This window comes from Schistocerca americana, chromosome 8 (genome assembly GCF_021461395.2).
Source record: "Schistocerca americana isolate TAMUIC-IGC-003095 chromosome 8, iqSchAmer2.1, whole genome shotgun sequence".
NCBI classification, from domain to species: Eukaryota; Metazoa; Arthropoda; class Insecta; order Orthoptera; family Acrididae; genus Schistocerca; species Schistocerca americana.
This window is the reverse complement of record NC_060126.1, coordinates 137,878,453-137,899,530: the sequence shown is the minus strand read 5'-3', so window position 1 is coordinate 137,899,530 and position 21,078 is coordinate 137,878,453. Positions and strand designations below refer to the sequence as shown.

The window sequence follows — 21,078 nt, the reverse complement described above, 5'->3', positions numbered from 1 at the left end:
GTGAATGAGCTAATTGTCTATGGCCTTGCAGGTACACGCTTTGAAACCGTAAAAGAAAACTTAAAACACAATAAGCCGGATCTTTGTAGTACTCGCCGTTGCTCTGTCCTGCCAGATCTTGTATAGCTTCTTCATAGCCATTCACCCTGGCGTGATCAGCGTCCTCACATCTTCTGAACTTCCCGTGTGGCAGATGGTTACCCCAAGTTAGGTGAAAGAATAAAGTTCCTTTAAGCGACCTACGAGTTGGATCTACGCTCCTCGATCAATTATCCTTAGTTCGGACGTTCTGTGACTGATGTCTAACCCATACGATTTTTTGTCAGCAACTTAGCAAGTCGATTTTCGCTGCTGATTAAAAACAGTTTCCATTGGAAATCGGGGTTCTTAATATCTATTCCACCAACAGGGATGCCAGTAATCCAACCACAAAGATATTTCCTAATGAAATCTTCAGCATAGATATTGTACAGTTTGGGGGATACAATATAACACTGTCTGATACGTTTAGATGCATTTAAGAAATCTGACATACAAGAATTTGTCTTCACAGCTTCCAGGTGATTAATGTGAAGACTTCTGATCAGTGCTATCAATTGTGGTGGGACACCGAACTGTAGCAGCAACCACGGACTTTCCCAGACAGACGTTATTAAAATTACTTTTCAGTTTATTTTATAACTAGAATTAGCACAATCATTTCACAGACATTTTCTGTAGCACGCTTGAATTAAATGCATGTGTTGTCTTTCCACATCCCAGAGACCATTCTCCGTGGGATCCATCAATAAAATGCAAAAAATTCCGTTTAGCCATTTTGTGAAATCACGGAAAACCTAAATATGGATGTAGGATGTCAAACACCTTTCAGCCATCTAGTTTCCAAACTTATTTTATTTGGCTACCATTTCCGGCGATTTACTGCGCCATCTCCTTGCCGCTGACCGTCGTGTAAGAAGATTCCACCTTGGTTCCGATCAAAACAGGGGCCAGCAATACTGGTATTGGTATATTTCTGCTTGCTATAGCGATACCATCAACCATCATCTGCCCAGGTGGAATCTTCCTCCACGTCGGTCGGATGCTATAGTAAATCGCCGAAACTGGTAGCCAATAAAAGAAGTTGGAAACTAAACTGCTGAAAGCTGTTTAATTTGATATCCTGCATCGAACAGCCCAGACCCGCAACCATCTCTGAAAAGATGGACATACATATGGATGGTCTCACGGTGAATTTAACTACCGTCAACCCGAATACGAGACCAGAATTTCATCCCTCTGCCACCACGACAGGAAGCGCAGATACAAAATTTTATGTTGCTGAGTATGATGTTTGCATGTAGGACGGAAGGCAACTTCATCGTATCAGAACAGTTATGAGACTGAAGTGAAGATCACCTTGTGAGCACAACTCATTGCGTCATGTTTGTATTCTCAAAAACGAAGGTGGCATACAACATACCTCAAGATACTGCGCTAGGAGCGCTGCCGTTCGCTATATACAGAAATAGTCTGCCAGCTAACGCCTATGATGATGTTTGCCGACAAAGCGGTTGCCTATAGGGAGGTGTTATGGTTAGATACTTATTAAGAAACGCAGAAAGACTTTCAGATGATTCCAGCCTAATAGTCTAAAGATTAGCAGTCGACTTTCCACGTGAAGAAACATAACGCAATAAGTGAAACAGACACAAAGATACGACAATTGTTGTACTGTGTCCGCCGTCAGGTACGGGGCACAGCTCTACACACAGATAGCGCCTTAGGACACGGCCAGTCATGATTGTCGCCACAGAGGGGGCCATCTAATAGCAGCCATATTCTGCTTCCGCCGTACGTCATACTGCTAGTCCGATCCACCCGTCACGGTCATATGCTGAGGCCAAAGAGGATGCTCAAGACAGTGACTACACCCAGTTTCTGTCTTACATCAGACAAATAGTTCGGAAATAGTCGACCGTGGATTGAAGCGGAAGCAGAGCTTGAGTCGGTCAGCTGCTGTCAGTCGGCCGACCGGCACTTTCAGGTTGCCGCAGTCACCTCCTGCCGTAGCCTCTCCTTCACTGGTCATCGAGGCTCAATTCAAAGCCGAACTCCCGACTGAAGACAACTGTACTCCAGTCTATGAGATACCAGGGCGAAGACCTACACTATGTGATCAAAAGTATCCGGATACCCTCAAAAACATACGTTTTTCATATTAACCGCTTTGTGTTGCCACCTACTACCACGTACTCCATATCAGGGACCTCAGTAGTCATTAAGACACCGTGAGAGAGCAGAATGGGGTGCTACGCGGAGCTCGCGGACTTCGAACTGGGTCAGCTGAGTGGGTGTCATTCGTATCATACGTCTATACGCGAGATTTCCACACTCCTAAACATCCCTAGGTCCACTGTTTCCGATGTGATAGTGATGTGGAAATGTGAAGGGACACGTACAGCACAAAAGCGTACTGGCGAACCTCGTCTGTTGACTGAAAGAAACTGTCGACAGTTCAAATGGTTCAAATGGCTCTGAGCACTATGGGACTCAACTGCTGAGGTCATTAGTCCCCTAGAACTTAGAACTAGTTAAACCTAACTAACCTAAGGAGATCACAAACATCCATGCCCGAGGCAGGATTCGAAGCTGCGACCGTAGCGGTCTTGCGGTTCCAGACTGCAGCGCCTTTAACCGCACGGCCACTTCGGCCGGCTGTCGACAGTTGAAGAGGGTCGTAATGTGTAACAGGCAGATATCTATCCAGACCATCACTCAGGAATTCCAAACAGCATCACGATCTACTGCAGGTACTATGACAGTTAGGTGGGAAGTGAGAAAACTTGAATTTCATGTTCCTGTGGCTGCTCATAAGACAATCACGCCAGTAAATGCTAAACGACGTCTCGCTTGGTGTTATGAGCGTGAACATTGGAAGACTGAACAGTGGAAAAACGTTGTGTGGGGTAACGAATCACGGTACACATTGTGGCAATCCGATAGCAGGGTATGGATATGGCGAATACCCGGTGAACGTCATCTGCCAGCGTGTGTAGTGCCAACAGTAAAGTTCGGAGGCGGTCGTGTTATGGCGTGGTCGTGTTTTTCATGTACGGGTACATCACACATACCACTTTCCATCCTACCAGGAAAAGTCCTTTTTGGTATATATTTTTCTTTTTTTTTTTGCGCACTGATCTCTGTCGTGAGACCTGCCACAGATCTCCGCTTTTACAGAGATGGTAAGCTTCCGTCCCCCACGTTTTGTGATGAAGCGTGGGCGACCAACACTTTGTCGCTTATTCACTGTGTCATTGTTCAGCCATTAACTACAGATACAACAGCAGCGCACGAAGACTCGACCAACTTCGTCGCTTCCAAGATACTCGGTCCCAAGTGCTAGACCGTAACAATATGCCCTTTGTGAAAACTCTTATGTGAGTGTATTCCCCCGTCTGCGGCCTCTCTCTCCTCCCGTCTTATATAAGCTCATCTGACAGAAATTTTCTACTTAATTTCATCAAAATACTAATCTTCCATAGAGAAAAAAATACAAGCATCATTTAACTCCGTGAAATTTCGGCTGTGGACTTGATAGCTCCCTGGGCTCGCTTAGGAAGTGAGTCCACAAGGTTGTGCAGGTACGTCGCATAACAGTTAAGCCACTCACTGAAGATGTGATTGCACATTTCTACGAAATTGCGAGGATGCCGATGTCGGCGTTCCACCTGCTGTTCCAACATGTCCCACAGATTTTCTATAGATTTCAAGCCAAATGATTTAGTAAATCAGTCAAGATGCAATAGGATGGCGGAGTGTTCAGAAAACGAGTCACGTATTTTTCCATCCCAATGAACTCTGCTGTCATTGTCTTCAAAAATAGGGCTATCAATAGCGTACACATCATGCAGATGTTGACTGAAAGGCAACGTATGATTATTCAGAATGTTCAGCACGTTGGGTTAGTTCATTTAAGTGATCGCTTAAGTGAGTGGGCCCAAGTCACGATAAGAAAAACACCCTCCGAAATATCACAGACACATCTCCAGCTTGAACCATGGACAGGCCAAACACTTACACGTCCTTACATGTACCAATGTTTACGTACAATGTAAGGGCTATCCTAGCACGACTCATGCTCAGCCGCAAACTTCCATGTGTAGTCAACGTTGTGTCTACGACCTGCACTCGTGCGTTCATTATTGTCTAACGGTAAGGTGACCGCTCATGATAAGCAGCAAGTTCCAGTACGGCACAAATTTTCATTGTAGTCATTGCATTCTGCATCTGATGGTTGACCATATTAACAATTCCGAATATATTTAATGTGAAGTATAAATGTCTCAGTAATCGCTATTTCCTTATCACACATAACAGGCAGTGCGCGCGCGATTGAGCACGTGACTCTAATCGCTGCTCCATCTGTAAAAGCTGACGTGGACGCGGACGCGACATCTGACCTCACGAGAGACGCCGCCACCGGCGCAAAAAAACGAGCTGGTTTAAGTGATTTGCGCTCTCAGCGCTCTCCAGAGGCCGTTTTAAGATTTATTCGGCTGTCAAAGCACACAGTTTCTTTACGAAAACGGGCGCGGGTGAAACAGTTGTCTGAACTCCACTAGAGACTGTCAAAGAAGAGCGGAGAAACTCGCGAAGAAAATTCTGGATTCGTGGATAGCTTCAACAGCGAACTGCTGGTATAAGAACATTACACTCGTATAACGCTGTACAATGTACCGAGATACATACTAGTAGAAGTTATTCGTTAACGCTATTTAATTTTCATCCCACTTCCGGTTTTAAATTGAATGTAGATAAGGTACAGCGTCTAATGTCTGTCTGCACATGGATAATATCGATGTTCTCAATGTTGCATCGACTATCAACACTGTGAAATAACCCACATCATCCCATAGATTCATTCGAACGGAAATAGATTTTTTTTTTTTTTTTTCAGAGCGACTCACCATCACTGTAACATATTTTACCAGCCAGACACAAACATGAGGCAGTAAATAAACCCAGATCAGCTACGGCATTGTGACCACCTACCTCTTAGCCAGTGTATCCACCTTTCGCACGGTGACGCACCGTGGCTTTGAAGCAGTGAGGTCTCGGTAGGTCGCTGGAGGGATTTGGCACCACTTCTACAGATATACAAGGCAGATAATTCTCATAAATTCCAGGGAGGGGGGCAATAAACTGGCGCCACGTTCAACCACATCCTAGATGCGTTCAATCGGGTTCAGGACTAGCGAGTTGAGCGGCCAGCACATCGATTGGAACTCGCCACTGTGTTCCTCGAACCACTCCATCACACTCGTGGCCTTCTCTTTTTGAAAAATGCCCACTGTCGTCGGGAAACAGTAGTGTACGTGGTCTGCAACCAGCGTACTAGCCGGCCGATGTCGCCTAGCGGTTCTAGGCGCTTCAGTCCGGAACCGCGCAACTGCTACGGCCACAGGTTTGAATACTGCCTCGGGCTTGGATGTGTGTGATGTCCTTAGGTTTAAGTAGATCTAAATCTAGGGGACTGACGACCTAAGATGTTAAGTCTCATAGTGCTCAGAGCTATTTTTGAACCAGTGTACGATACATGTGTGTACGTGTTCTGCAACCAGTGTACGATACCCCTTGGCCATCGTGCAGCCTTGCAAGAGCTCCAGTGAAGCTTTGGATGCCCACCTGAATGTTCCCCAGAGCATAATGGAGCCGCCGCCAGCTCGTCTTCGTCCCGCAGTACAGGTGAGCTGTTCCCCTGGAAGATGACGGATGCTCGTCCTCCCATCGACTTGATGAAGAAGGTACCGGGGTTCATCAGACCATGCAACACTCTGCCACTGGGCCAACGTCCAGCGTCGATGGTCACGTGCCCATTTCGGTCATAGTAGCCGATGTGGTGGTGTTAACATTGACAAATACATGAGTCGTCGGCTGCGCAGGCCGGTCGATAGGCGTGGTCTGTGCACTGTCTGTTCACCCATACTTCTACTCTACCCAGCATTAAAGTCTGATGTTAGTTCCGCCACAGTTCGCTGCCTGTCCTGTTTTTCAGTCTTGCCAGCCGACAACTGTAAAGAGTGGTGGCTGTCCAACCCCATGATTTCTGGACGTGGTTTCACTATTGTATTACCACGTGTTGAAGACTCTCACCACAGAACTCCTCGAACACCGGACAAGTCCTGCAGTTGCCGAAATGCTCACACCGAGTCTCCGAGTCATCACAATCTGTCCCCCGTCAAACTCGGACAGATCTCGAGCCTTCACTTTCTACGCACGAACAGCACGCTCACTGATACTACACGCGCTGTACGTGTGTCCGACTAGCAGTTATTTCCCTCGCCACATGACGCTGCTACCTGGACGAATTTAATATCGATAGCAGTTCAGTGGTCATAAGGTTCTGGCTGATCAGTACATATTTTACGGAAAGTTTCATAATAGCAAAAACTTCCAATCTGTATAACTTGCGTTTACTTTCAGAAATAGACGGGCAGTCACGTTAAGATTTCTTGCCACCGGGGAAACATTGCAGCCGTTCGAAATTGCAACAAAAATTGCACCGAAGCCGGCCGGAGTGGCCGAGCGGTTCTAGGCGCTACAGTCTGGAACCGCGCGACCGCTGCGGTCACAGGTTCGAATCCTGCCTCGGGCATGGATGTGTGTGATGTCCTTAGGTTAGTTAGGTTTAAGTAGTTCTAAGTCCTAGGGGACTGATGACCTCAGATGTTAAGTCCCATAGTGCTCAGAGCCATTTGAACCAATTGCAGCGAATACAGTACTCATAATACTCAACATCAACTTTTGAGATAATACTTCTATTACACGAATAAGAAAGAACTAGAATCTTTTATGGAACAAAATATGAAAAAAAAAATTGGAAGGCTGTGGACTCGGATCCGCTACCTTCATCTTTACAGCTCCCACGTCACGACGCTATCAAGTGAGCTACAATGTCTGCACATTATCTCCAGATGTTATTATGTTATACTTGATGTGCTAACTGTACCAAAACGTCGCGCTTTTGATAGATCATCACTGTGCCGTAGCACTGAAACGGTATACTTTCGTAGCACACGAGTTATAACACTAAAAAGATCAGCTATAGGAAGCTGTTATCTACATATATGTAGTTTCCAGTCCTTTTATTAGAACAAATCGCTGCTAAAACGACGCTTTTTCGAGAGATCCTCAATTTGCTGATGCTTGTAAACGGCTTATATAAGCTCCGCGTACCCTATGAGAAAGAAAACCCACCAAACACGATGTTTAACGCCATACGGTATAGCAGTTCGTACGTTCTGCTTGTGACTTAAAACGATGTTGCATCTAATTGGCCACGTTCCTCTCCACGAGGCAAAAATCTAACTTGCCAGATTCCTCGTTTCACGCTCCACAGTGCTGTGAACGTGGAATTCCGCGGTGTAACATCACGAACTCCTCGCCCGCGGCCGTTTTCACATTCCGTGACAGGTCGGCTTAAACATTTAACTATTCATCAATGATAAGGAATAAAAATTTGTGCCAAGGCTTGGACTTGCACCTGGGTCTCCTAGTTACTAGGCAGATGCGTTATCCACTACACCAGCCTGGCACTGAAGCTACCATACTACCCTCATTTAATTCTGTCCCTAACGCAAACCTCAGTACACACCTGGGCCCATCTTGTGTTGGAGAGGGCACTGGATTATGATAGTATGTGCAACTGAGTTAATGGGTAACACATTGTGATATTCGCTATTTTTGACTTCATTAAAACAGCAAACAGTTAATACTTTCAGCCAGAAGGCAAAGAATGATTAATGTATAATAAGGCGTCGCATAGCGATGGTGGAATTTCGTAAATGATGTAATTCGTCGTCTTTGGGCGGCAATATAAACAGAAAAATACGGATAGATATGCGATCCTTCACTATTTTGTTCGCTGAAAAACAAATGAAGCCTTGAGCGCTAAAGACTTGAACTGTTTTCCTTAAGTAAAACGGACGCAGATTTGTGGCGGTCCGATGTTACTTTTTACTAAATGTATGAAAACGTGTTCCGTCTAAGTTTGAGTGATTTGTAAAAAGAAGAACTGTTATAACTTATCGTGACCACGCACAGATGACTCAAAAGGACAATGGCTATATAAAAGAGCGCTCAATGGACATAAAACGGACATAAAAATCTACCGTCATTGTAGTACTAAGCATAAGCTACGTTATATGTTTTAGTTATAATAAATATTTGTTCTGGAAATATTGAATCATTTAGCAGTGCTCATTCCTATCATCACCTCAGTATTATTTTCATTTTAATTATGCATTTTGCTAAGATTACAGACACGAAGATCAGCAGTCCAATGAGTGTGTTGCATTGACAAATAGGAAACTGTTTTATCGTCTTCTTGCATCTGCTTTAACCTAGAGCACTTGCCCGCGAAACGCAAAGGTCCCGAGTTCGAGTCTCGGTCCGGCACACAGTTTAAATCTGCCAGGAAGTTTCATCAGCTTTAATATTGAATTTCCCTTTTGTGTGATGTTACAGTTGTTTTTGCGCCCTTGAGAACTTTCAGGTCCCTTAGGAAATTATTTTGTCATAACAATAACTTCACGACCGGGTATGATCGTATCTACGATCATGAAGTAATCAGAAAGACGACAATGCAATTTCTTAATCAATAGCGCACTAGCTGTGACTGCTTCAAGCCACGCACAACTGCAAGTAAAGACTATTCACATTTCATAATGCAATATTTATTGACAATGGTCAATCCATGATTCTTACGCCAATTGTGATTGATAAAACAGTAAGAGAAATCTCAAATTTCCAACCTTCCCATTGAATAACAACATCAGTTTTATTTTGTTATATCAGAACATCTGCCTAATAAGCAGGAGACTAGGGTTCAAGTTCTGGATTTGGCACAGATTTTCGTTCATTACTTCAGCTGTCATCCATATCGGACATGAAGCTGAGACTCAATACGTCTCTAGGAAAACGTAATTACATAAAATCGATAGATTCATGTCTCTCTCTCTCTCTCTCTCTCTCTCTCTCTCTCTCTGTCTGTCTGTCTGTCTGTCTCTCTCTCTCTCTCTCTCTCTCTCTGTGTATGTATGTATGTATGTGTGTGTGTGTGTGTGTGTGTGTGTGTGTGAGGTGAGCTTACTTCCCATGCCTCTTCAAGTGTCCGCCACGCCACCTGGCGGCATTCACCCCGGCGGTGCACAGTGGTCACAAGATTTGGACTGGTCAGTGTTCGTTATAAATCCACCTACGGCTGGGAGAGCGGCGACCGTACCTGGTGCACGAAGACGTCCTGTCCGCCGTCGTCAGGCGTGATGAAGCCCCAGCCCTTGGCGACGTTGAACCACTTGCAGCGGCCCCGCCGCCGGCCGCGCGTCTCATCACCGCCTGGTGACGTGCCGCCGCCCACCGAACCTGCAACACAACACAAGCAGATATAGTCTGTCTGTGAACTCAAGAGCGAGCAGCGCTTTTGGTGGGGGAAGGGGCCTTTCCCGGAAGAAGGCTGCCACCGGCCTACAGGGGCACCCAAAATCTGTTGCCCGTTATCTGTCTAGCTGTGTAGATCGGCGTGCAGTCATATACGTCGTTTCTGTTCGTGGGATCTTAGTTGCCAGTGTCGGTGAGTTAACTTTGTATACTTACCGATATACTTCGATATCCGGAAGTGGTGAATAATCGTCTAGCATTGCAAGAAAATGTTCAGAATACGAAGAGGGGAGGTGTTTGCGGAGTAACGAGCGTTCGACCGTCTCTAATGTTATTGCAGCGTGTATTAAAGAGGCGACCCAAAAAGAACTGTTGGCTAATATTACCAGTCCCAGTCAAAGAGCTGCAATTTATGCAAACGTCAACCGCGTCCAATAGGACGCATAAGGAAGGAACGCGAAAATAAGCCGCATGGTTTAGTGGAATTGCCACGAAGGAATACTAATAATCTTGGGAGGAAACCCATCGTCATAGACAGTTTCAAAATCCCGTAAAACATTGGACGCTTATGGAACACTAAATCTCTATCTCGGTCACTATTTACCTGATTCGAAGACATATTGCTTAAAACATGTGCGCAATAGCTATTCTAAACACTGCTAAAATTTTCTTCGAAACATGTACACAGATTCTGGACTTCTAAGCAAAAAGCTTGACATACGAGTTGCATTCACATATTAATTTTTATTTTTTGGTAAGAAGTTTATTTGTTAACCTACAGCAATGTTATCCTCTTCAAAATATTCCCCATTACATAATATACAATTATGCCAGTGCTTTTTCCAATTTTCGGAACACTCTAGGAACTGTTTCTTCAGGATAGTTTATAGGTCTCTTAACTGTGCACTTTTAATTTCATCCATGCTTGTAAAACTGCTGTCTTTTAAGGCCTGCTTTGAAATGCTTATACCACTTGTCTGCCCTTGGTTCACTCATAACAGGCTTACTAAAAGCAATATTTGCCATTTCTAAAAATTTCATACACTTTATTCCACTCTTATAACAAAATTTAATACAGATTCTCTAATTTATTTGTATGCTACCAAATCACATGTAACCTTTCTGACAGCGGACAACAGAGTAAATACCCAACATGCACAACATTGTACACATACTTTTGAGGCATGTTTACGAAGACAGTGACAAAGAAGTAGTGCAAATGGGACTAATACAACACACAAAATTATAAATTTCTGCTTACTTTTTAAACACTCTTCGTGTTGGAAGAATTGTTAAGTTTCAAAGCAGTCCTTCAAAGAAAACTACTACATTTTAGTAGGAACACAAAGTAAGAACAAGCCTTAAATTCTACAGACCGATTACATTATATGGGGTTCGTTTTACCAATAGCAATTGAGGAACATACATTCACATGAACAGGCATTTTGTTCTATATTTGTAGTAGAGCCCTGACTTCCATTCTTATGTTAATATTATTTATTCTATAATGTTGTGTTTCGGCAGAAGCTATCTTTTTTTGTATTTCTTATCGTCTTAATGTATTTGTATAAAAATAAACGCAGCCGAGATGTTATCTATCCGTACACGGCGTCGCCACAGGTTTAAAGCGCGCGCCGCGGCAGGCCCGGTACTGCGTTGTGAAACAGCCTGTAGAAGCGCTCTGTGACGTAGCAGGGTAGGCAGAGTGGGGACTCGCTAGCTCGCTCTTCAGTTTACCGACAGACTATACAGTCAGCTGCTGTGCTTGATTTCGTAACATCAATTCTGTTCTACAACACTATACGGGAAAGAAGAATTGCTGCTAACAACTTGACAATTTGTTAGATCTTAGAATACTGTTGTAAATCAGAAAGAAACGAAGCAGTGGAGACCCCCAGTACGTTGTACTCGATGGTGAGTGCTCATCGGAGATGAGGCTATCATCCGGAGTGCCCCGCGGAAGTGTGGTAGGTCCGCTGTTGTTTTCTATCTACATAAATGATCTTTTGGATAGGGTGGATAGCAATGTGCGGCTGTTTGCTGATGATGCTGTGGTGTACGGGAAGGTGTCATCGATGAGTGACTGTAGGATACAAGATGACGAGGTAGGATAAGCCTGTGACAGTACTGGCATAGGAAGTGCTATGTAGGTGGATTGAGTAAGTCTTGCACCTGAGTCTTCCACAGGGATATGATCCTGTTGGGCTTAGGAATCACGTGAGGGTGGAGTAGGATGTTGTGGATGTTTGGTGGGTGACGGAACACCACTTTGGGAGAAAAAAATGGTTCAAATGGCTCTGAGCACTATGGGACTTAACATCTGTGGTCATCAGTCCCCCAAAACTTAGAACTAACCTAAGGACATCACACACATCCATGCCCGAGGCAGGATTCGAACCTGCGACCGTAGCAGTCGCGCGGTTCCGGACTGAGCGCCTAGAACCGCTAGACCACCGCGGCCGGCCCACTTTGGGAGAGGTAGGAAGCTAACTCTAAGTATAGATAAATGTAAATTAATGCAGATGAATAGGAAAAAGAATCCTGTAATGTTTGAATTAGCAGCGTAGCGCTTGACACAGTCACGTCGATTAAATATTTGGGCGTAACATTTCAGAGCGATATGAAGTGGGACAAGCACGTAATGGCAGTTGTGGGGAAGGCGGATAGTCTTCCTCGGTTCATTGGTAGAATTTTGGGAAGATGTGGTTCGTCTGTAAAGGAGAACGCTTATAAAACACTAATACGACCTATTCTTGAGTACTGCTCGAGCGTTTGGGATCCCTATCAGGCCGAATTGAGGGAGGACATAGAAGCAATTCAGAGGCGGGCTGCTAGATTTGTTACTGGTAGGTTTGATCATCATGCGAGTGTTACGGAAATGCTTCAGGAACTCGGGTGGGAGTCTCTAGAGAAAAGAAGGAGTTCTTTTCGTGAATCGCTACTGAGGAAATTTAGAGAACCAGCATTTGAGGCTGACTGCAGTACAATTTTACTGCCGTCAACTTATATTTCGCGGAACGACCACAAAGAAAAGAGAGATTAGGGCTCGTACAGAGGCATATGGGCAGTCATTTTTCCCTCGTTCTGTTTGGGAGTGGAACAGGGAGAGAAGATGCTAGTTGTGGTACGAGGTTCCCTCCGCCACGTACCGTATGGTGGATTGCGGAGTATGTATGTAGATGTAGAAGTCGGTCTACAAGAATTGAAGACTGACTGACTGACTTCCGAAGGAACACAAGAAAAGAACGTGAAGCAAGAGGCTGTGCACTGGACAACGCTTGTGGCAAATAGTTTCCTACAGTGGGTGTTCTATAGGTTCAAGTGTGTGTGTGATTTCCTAAGGGACCAAACTGCTTAGGTCATCGGTCCCTAGACTTACACACTATTTAAACTAACTTATGCTAAGAACAACACAGTCACACACTCATGCCCGAGGGAGGACTCGAACCTCCAGCAGGAAGGGCCGCGCAGTCCGTGACATGGTGTTCAGTACTTACTGCAACACATTTTTTCACGCCATTTCGGTTGAAAAAATGTGGAATTTGTTTGGGACATCGAGGGATATTCCCGCATTAGAATCCATAGTTTCAAAAAGTTTCAATGGGTCGCCATGCTATACCCAGCCTTCAAAATGGTGTTTTTGTAACGGAGGTGCGTTCTAAGCAGAGAGCTACCATTGAGAGCCTTTTACTGGAAAACCAGAGCATCGCAAATATTCAGAGACGCTTGTAGAATATCTATGGAAATCTGGCAGCGAACAAAAGCACGGTGAGTCGCTGAGCGAGGCGTCTGCCATCATCGCAACAATGTCTGGCGAACCTGTCCGTCCTCGCGCGTACCGGCCAGTTACACACAGCTGTGATTCCTTCAATGTCGGAACGAGTCGACACACGCATTCCAGACGACAGGCGGAACGATCAAACATCTCGCTGCTCAACTGGACGTCTCTGTTGGTAGTGTTGACACACTTGTCTGCCAATTGCAGCGCTCAAGGGTGTGTCCGCTGGGTTTCTCACCACCAAACAGAAAACCATGAAGAGCAAGAAGAACTGCTTGGGCGCTACGAGGCTGATAGTAGCAGTCTTTCGTTGAATATTGTCGCAGACGCAGGAACACGGGTTACCACTTGAAGCAGGAAACAAAACGGCAGCGGCAGCATACCACCTCTCCTCCGAAGAAAAAGGGCAAAGCCTCACCACTAACCAAAAGCCATAGCGACGGTCCTCTGGGACTCGGGAGGGTTGTTCTGTTTGATGTCCTCCCTTTTTGGGCAACGATTAACTCTGAAGTGTACTGTGCTACTCTCAGAAAATTTAAGAAACTACTTCAGCGTGTTCGTCGTAACAAAACTGGAAATAAATTTCTCCTTCCCCGTGACAGTGTGACCAAAGTCTGTGAACCCGAGGAGCAGCTCACAAAACTATATTGGACCGTAATGAGAATTCACTCTGCAGCGGAGTGTGCGCTGATATGAAACTTCCTGGCATATTGAAACTGTGTGCCGGAACGAGACTCGAACTCGGAACCTTTGCCTTGCCTTGCCCGCGAAAGGCAAACATCCCGAGTTCGACTCTCGGTCCGGCACACAGTTATAATATGCCAGGAAGTTTTGTATTGGACCGTTCTTCCTCATCCACGGATCCCGCACCTTCCGATTTCCATCTCCTTGGCTCAATGAAGGACGCACTCTGCGGGAAGACGTGCGTGGATGACGAGGAGGTTGCTGATACAGCAAGACGTCGGCTCCGACGTCGAACATTAGAGTGGTACTATACGGTCGTATATAAGCCCTCCCAGAAAGGTGCCATAATGCCATTGCAATGAATGGAAATTATGTCGAAAAACAGTATTTGTAGCCAAAAGAGTGGGGAATAGTATGGTGGATTAGAACCCTGAGTAAAACCAACCTTCCGGCCGCTGTGGCAGAGCGGTTCTAGGCGCTTCAGTCAGGAACCGCGCTGCAGCTAAGGTCGCAGGTTCGAATCCTACCTCGGGCATGGATAAGTGTGATATCCTTAGTTAGGTTTACGTAGTTCTAAGTCTAGGGGACTGATGATCTCGGATGTTAAGTTCCGTAGTGCTTAGAGCCATTTGAGCCATTTTTTTTAACCAACTTGCAGACAGAAAAAAATTTGTGTTTTGTTACTGATTGACCGCTCCTCGTACAGAAGTTTGTTCTGGCAGGATTGTCTTGGATCGTCAGGTTTGTGACTGGTCTCATGCGACCCTCCGCGAACTCCTCTCCTGTGCCAACCTTTTCATCTCAAACTACTCAGTGGTTTACTAAATGCCCCAGGATTCTGGTGAGTGTTATTGTGAAGGAGCATAATGTCGCTTGATAACTGTGTTGTCGTCCTAAGAACGAGGTGCCAAACCAAGGTTGGCTCCTCGCAACGAAACCACAGAAGAGAACAGTCGCTGCACCGACGAACGAGAAACGCCGGAGTAGCCACGCTTTATGAAGCTTCGCTACGCCACCGCAATCCATGGTCCACTTATGGCTGAGCAGCGGAACGCTTGGTCGAGTTCGCAGTCACCGATCAAGACGACAGCATCGTCTCAGACAGAACACCAGTGTATTTAATGTCTTACGCACGACATTACCGTGAACATTATGTCAGTTATAATTCACGTGAAGAGTCCTGTAACTTCGTATAAAGCGATACTTAATATTCATAGACAGTAGTAAATACTCAGAACATTCCTGTGGAAATGGGTTGTCTTAGGTAAATCTTCATACCTATACTGAAATAAAATGAACTGATATTTTATGCGTTATAGTTGCAGCCTATCTCCGTCCGGAGCAAACCAAAGAACCCTCCGTTGCACTGACGAGTGTATTTTCGTCCGGCACAACAATAAATGTCCACGTAGATTGTTCCGAACGGCGTGGCGTAGGCAGTGTAGATTCTGACAGCACGCCAGTTCTCTTGCGGATTGTGAATGATGACACTGCATAGACTGGCGCTTTGCAATCTGGACTTTTAGGCAAACCAAAGTATTGTCACTAGAGTTCAATTCTTTTATCTTGGCGGCTCGCGCATGCCCGCCCAGACGCGGGAGATTGCTGCGTTGCCAGTTGCACACGACGCACGCGCCAATAGAAGCAGCACCATAGTATAGCATAGTTCGCAAGCTTACGTTTAGGGGGAAGCGCGCATTTCATGAAGTAAAGCCACCACGGCCGCATTAACCCTTTCGCTGCTACAAAAACGTGCTCCCTGCATTCCGCGCTGTGCGCGATTTTGTCACTGCACTGCTCGCCTGTGCAGACACCTCGTGTTCCGACTGCTTTGACACTCTTATCAATCGATTCCACAAAAACTATTTGGCCCAAAAATTAGATTTTTACACATCTTCTTAACTGATACCTTCCCCCCATAAATTACTTAATTTTGTTTCGATGTTCAACGCAGTTATTATGCAGCATTAAATATAGTAAACCATTGCGCGAAATTTTGAAGAGTTTGCAGAGGTAAAAGTCCAGAGTGTATACTATCCGTGTGGTCGATTTTAGTTGCCACGATGTTGAGAATGAAATGTCGACAAGATACCCAAATTTCATATAAAATTTACTGTATAACAATAGCTCATTTAATTGAAGTACGACATAGGTGTCATATGTAATATTGAGAAATATTCCGTCTTTCGCGACTGTAACAAAAGTTTTATTTACACTGAGCACGTTTGGCTTTATTTTAAAGCACTTCAATCAATCAAAAGAATGTAGACAAAATGCATTAAACAAAACTGTGGACTTACAAAAACATTAGGACTTGAATATACCGTCTATCAGTGAAGTGCTCTGAGCTATGTCAAATATAATTTTTGTGTGTGGCACACACAATCATCATTTATTTGCTAAAACACTGATCTGCCAACACAAACGTTGAATATTGTGTTACCGCAGCACAAAACTACGAAAGGTGGCTTGGCAATGAAGGAGACAAAATACTGTCCACTGAAGATGCTTCAAAAGAGAGAAACGCGTCTGGTCTAAATGAGCCCCTTATTACAGTTGCAGAAGAGGAATATATTTCAGTACCATTGGTAAAACTGCGACTGTCGAACAAAAACAAGAAAAGAAACATGAGTACCGTTGTGTATGTGCCATACCTTTCCTTGATTGAAGTGCTTTAAAATAAAGCCAAACGCGTCCGGTGTAAATAATACTTTCATTACAGTCGCGTAAGACGGAATATTTCTCAATATTACATACGATACCTACGTCGTCTTAAATTAAGTGAGATATTGTTATACAGTAAATTTTATATGAAATTTTGGTATCTTGTCCACATTTCATTCTCAACATTGTGGCAACTAAAATCGACCATACGGAAAGTATACGCTATGGATTTCTACCTGCAAACTAATCAAAATTTCGTGCAATGGTTTACTACATTTAATGCTGCATAATAACTGCGTTGAACATCGAAACAAAATTAAGTCATTTATGGGGGGAAGGTATCAGTCAAGAAGACGTGTGAAAATCAAATTTTTGGGCCAAATAGTTTTTGTGAAATCGAATGATAAGTGTGTCAAAGCAGTGGGAACACCATGTGTCTGCACAGGCGAGCAGTGCAGTGATGACAAAATCGCGCACAGCGCGGAATGCGGCGAGCACGTGTCTGCAGCAGCGAAAGGGTTAAAGAAGGGACAAAGCACTAGAAATTTCAAAAAATTGCATTCAAACGAATATAACTCGAGAAGTAAGGCACTTCGATATTGTTTTTAAATAACGAAAATATTAACCACCGCACAAGGTTTGAACTCATAACCTTTCGCGCAGCAACCCAACACCTTTACCGTTACGCTAACGCACCTCGTCTCACTACATAAGGCCATGAGGAGTATAAAACGTCACGCAAAATACTGACAAACACTGTTGGTATGACTATGAATTACTCACGCTTCGTCGAAGTACATTAGGAAATAAACAATTACCGCTGTTCATTATTGCGAAAAAGCAGTTCGTGAGAGTGATAAAAACACCTTTCCTTGCTATCGCCTGAATTAGGAGTCTTATTGCTTGTTTGGTTTAATTAATTAATAGAATATGAAGCAATTGGTATAAAGAATGGTTTTTCCAAACTTTCTATAAAAGAATGTCTGCTATCAAGACATTGCCTTTGTTCTATTACTTTATTTATGACTGAACGTTTCTAAAACTGAAGACACTCGTCCATGCTCTGCACTGCAGTCGAGATGTGGCAACGTCGTTCTCTGTTCATTGGCTGACTGTGTTTTGTGACGTCAGATGCGCAGAACGAACCTAAACTCGGCCGCCAACATAAATGACACGCACTTTAGTAACAATGTCGTGCAAAATTTGAGGAGGAGCAGGAGATTAGAATTTAACGTCCCATCGATAGCGGGGTCATTAGAAACGGAGCACAAGCTCGGATTGGGGAAGTATGGAGAAGGAAAGCGAATGTGTCCTTGCGAGGGAACCATCTTGGAATTTGCGTTAGGCGATTTTGGGATAATCACGGAAAACCTAAATCCGAATGGATGGACGTGGGTTTGAACCGTCGTCCTCCGGAGTGGGATTCGAGTGTCCTATAATCAGTGTGTTATACCCTCCAGTTGCAAAAACTTCTCTCCATCCTTACACCCAGTATTTATTTATTTAATCGCATGGCTAGGGCCCCCGCCGGGCAGGCAGTTCGCCGGGTGCTGGTCTTTCAATTTGACGCCACTTCGGCGGCCTGCAGTCAATGAGGATGATAGGATGGTGATGAGGACAACACAACACCCAGTCCCTGGGCGGAGAAAATTCCACGACCCAACCGGGAATCGAACCCCGGCCCAGAGGACTGACAATCCGTCACGCTGACCATTCAGCTACCGGGGGCGGACCTTACACACAGTGAGAAAGGTTATGCAGCTCCTATTCGATGTTTTTTTTTGTGTTTGCCTGTCGAGAGTTGAGAAGCTCACCAGGCACTCACTTTTCTGTAGCCAAAATCGCCACTATCATTTGATAAAGAACTGATTGTGAAAATATTCGTTCATCCGTCATTAAACATGGCGCATCATTATCGAATGAAGTTTATTCCACTGCATTTCCTGTAGCTTCGGTCATCCGTCTGTAAATTTCGATAGGGCCGACATTATCCATTCAGAAACGATTTTGCCCTACCAACTTCCCACATGACAGGATTCTTGATTTTTTAAACGTTTTAAACTCGCACATATAAATAGTAAACGACAGCTCCTGCTCGCTGTTAGAGTCATAGTAGCGCCAACGCTTACGAAGGTCTATTACACGACGAAGGGGATGGAGGACGAATTATGCGGTTCGTCAGATCAAAACGGTATTTCAATTTAAAATTACCAGAAGCACTGAGTTAATATCGCACAGCCACCCTATAGACGCGGGAGAGGAAACAACGTACAGAAACTTATTGGTGCAGCACAAGATTTGGGTTCAAAATTGTATCTAAAAAGGTGCCCCTCTACAAGACATTGATATGGGAGTTTCAACAAATTTGGAATGAGCTATTATTAAGGCAGTAACTGGAAGTTTAGCCTTATGGATTACTTCTGTAAAGACGATCTTAATAGATACAGAAAAGAGAACTTCAATAAAAGTAAGCGATACATTCGTGTTGCAGTGGCATCTCCCAACAAGAAAGCGTTTTCTATGTTCATGTTATCTCTCATGTTCCGAGCTGGTTCTCAAAATTTACCTCTCTGCTTTATCGCCTTTATGTCCAGGCACAACCTCGTGTCAGGCACCAGTCGTTAAGCTTGTAGGAAGCGAGGCAGTAAAAATGTTCGTTTCCTAACAAAAAATGAAACTGGTTTCGCCGTCGAGTTCTTCCCTTTTCTTTCCCCGTAAGTAACGATTAGCAATATCAGAATATCTGCTCTTCTTTTAAATCTCTTCTACATATCAAAGAGAACTCGTTAACGACTTAACATGTTTCATTGCCAAACGTAAGAAACAATAGTTTTTAGCTCAGAATATTGAGCAATTACGGGGACTGTATTTTATGTTTTTACAAAAAAAAAAAAAAAAAAAAATGGAAAGCTATGGTACACAACAATCGCCTTACACACTTTTGCATCCGTTCGAGCCAAACCTGGAAACACTCTTTTCTCCCTCGTGTTGGTGCCTCAGAAGCACGGTTTTAGAAGGACGAAACAGCTTTTTGAGAGGATGAAAACCATTGCCCATGCAGATTTTGTTTGATGTAAGGGAACAAAAAAAATGGTTCAAATGGCTCTAAGCACTATGGGTCTTGACATCTGACGTCATCCGTCCCCTAAACTTAGAACTACTTAAACCTATCTAACCTAAGGACATCACACACATTCATGCACGAGGCAGATTCGAACCTGCGACCGTAGCAGGTTGTACTGGCGGGCCAACTGCCTGATACTGACATGGCGGTCGCCTTCCTCTCAGTCTGGTGTACGTCCTTCGTCATTTCCTGCTTCCTGAAACGACCCTGTCCCAGACAAACGGCGAAACACTGACGCAAACACCGAATGCTGTTAGAACGAAATGAGAATTATATTAATACCGTCAGCTGCTCACGGGCGTTAACACATATCAACGGGGACAGGTGAAAATATGTGCCCCGACCGGGACTCGAACCTGGGATCTCCTGCTTACATGGCAGACGCTCTATCGATCTGAGCCACCGAGGACACGGAGGATAGTGCGAAAGAACAGACACCGTATCCATATAAGTATATAGTTCTGGCAATACCTGCCATGACCTCCTCCTCCTGTGCGGATGCACATATAGTCGCCGAACTCTTACGGGACTTGGTAAGAATGTCTTCCACGATAATGAGTGTGTTGGGACACTACGGATGTACTGTGTGGACATACAAGGTGAGAATGTGAGTCTCGCGGGAAGCGTGCGAGAGATAGCCCCTGCAGTCACACTATCCTCTGTGCCTCAGATGGATAGAGCGTCTGCCATGTAAGCAGGAGACCCCGGGTTCGAATCCCGGTCGGGGCACATATATTCACCTGTCCCCGTTGACATATATCAACGCCCGTGAGCAGCCGACGGTATTAATATAATTCTAAACGGCTGCAGGTCATCAATGGTGTCTTTTCTTTCGGGCATGTCCGAAAGAACAGACACTATATATGTATACTGAATGCTGTGGTTGTTGTAGACGGGGACAAGTGTCCTGATACAACCTTGCTGCCCGCCGTCCGTCGCCGTTTGCCTTTCCGTAAGTAAACGCCATGTCGGGGAGCGCTCTATTCGAATACGGAACCATAGTGTAAAACACTATCACTTCCACTACAAGGTGAGTCAGCAAGAGAAGTGAATCGGACGCAACATTACCATTTACTATAGCAGGAGAGGGCGCTAGGGCATGACGTATGAAGAACAGTACCACCATCTAGGAGGAAACCATGCATACAGTAACTGTGGCTGCATGGTACAGCGCGTATTAGACCGCAGTCTCTGTAACAAGAGATCGTCTCTAGCATGGAAACCATGCATTTCCGGACCTAAGATCATTAGACCTTTTATTCCGTATTCTCTCGTCGATCAATTCCTAGCGTTTTTACGCGGCGGAAAATATCATCCTGTATACATAATTAGTGTGTATTCTTTCGGACCTATCTGCAAGGACAGACACCATTTTGATCCAGGAACCATTATGAAAAAAATGTTCAAA

At 44.6% G+C, this 21,078-nt stretch overlaps 1 protein-coding gene across 1 annotated transcript in view; it reads right to left on the bottom strand.

The window, feature by feature from the left end:
• LOC124545629 (protein lin-28 homolog) overlaps positions 1-21,078 on the bottom strand; it is a 97,481-nt gene that overhangs the window by 68,480 nt on the left and 7,923 nt on the right. The window contains exon 2 of the mRNA XM_047124575.1: positions 9,266-9,405. Coding sequence (XP_046980531.1) covers positions 9,266-9,405 — 140 coding nt within the window. The remainder of the gene's footprint in view (positions 1-9,265; positions 9,406-21,078) is intronic.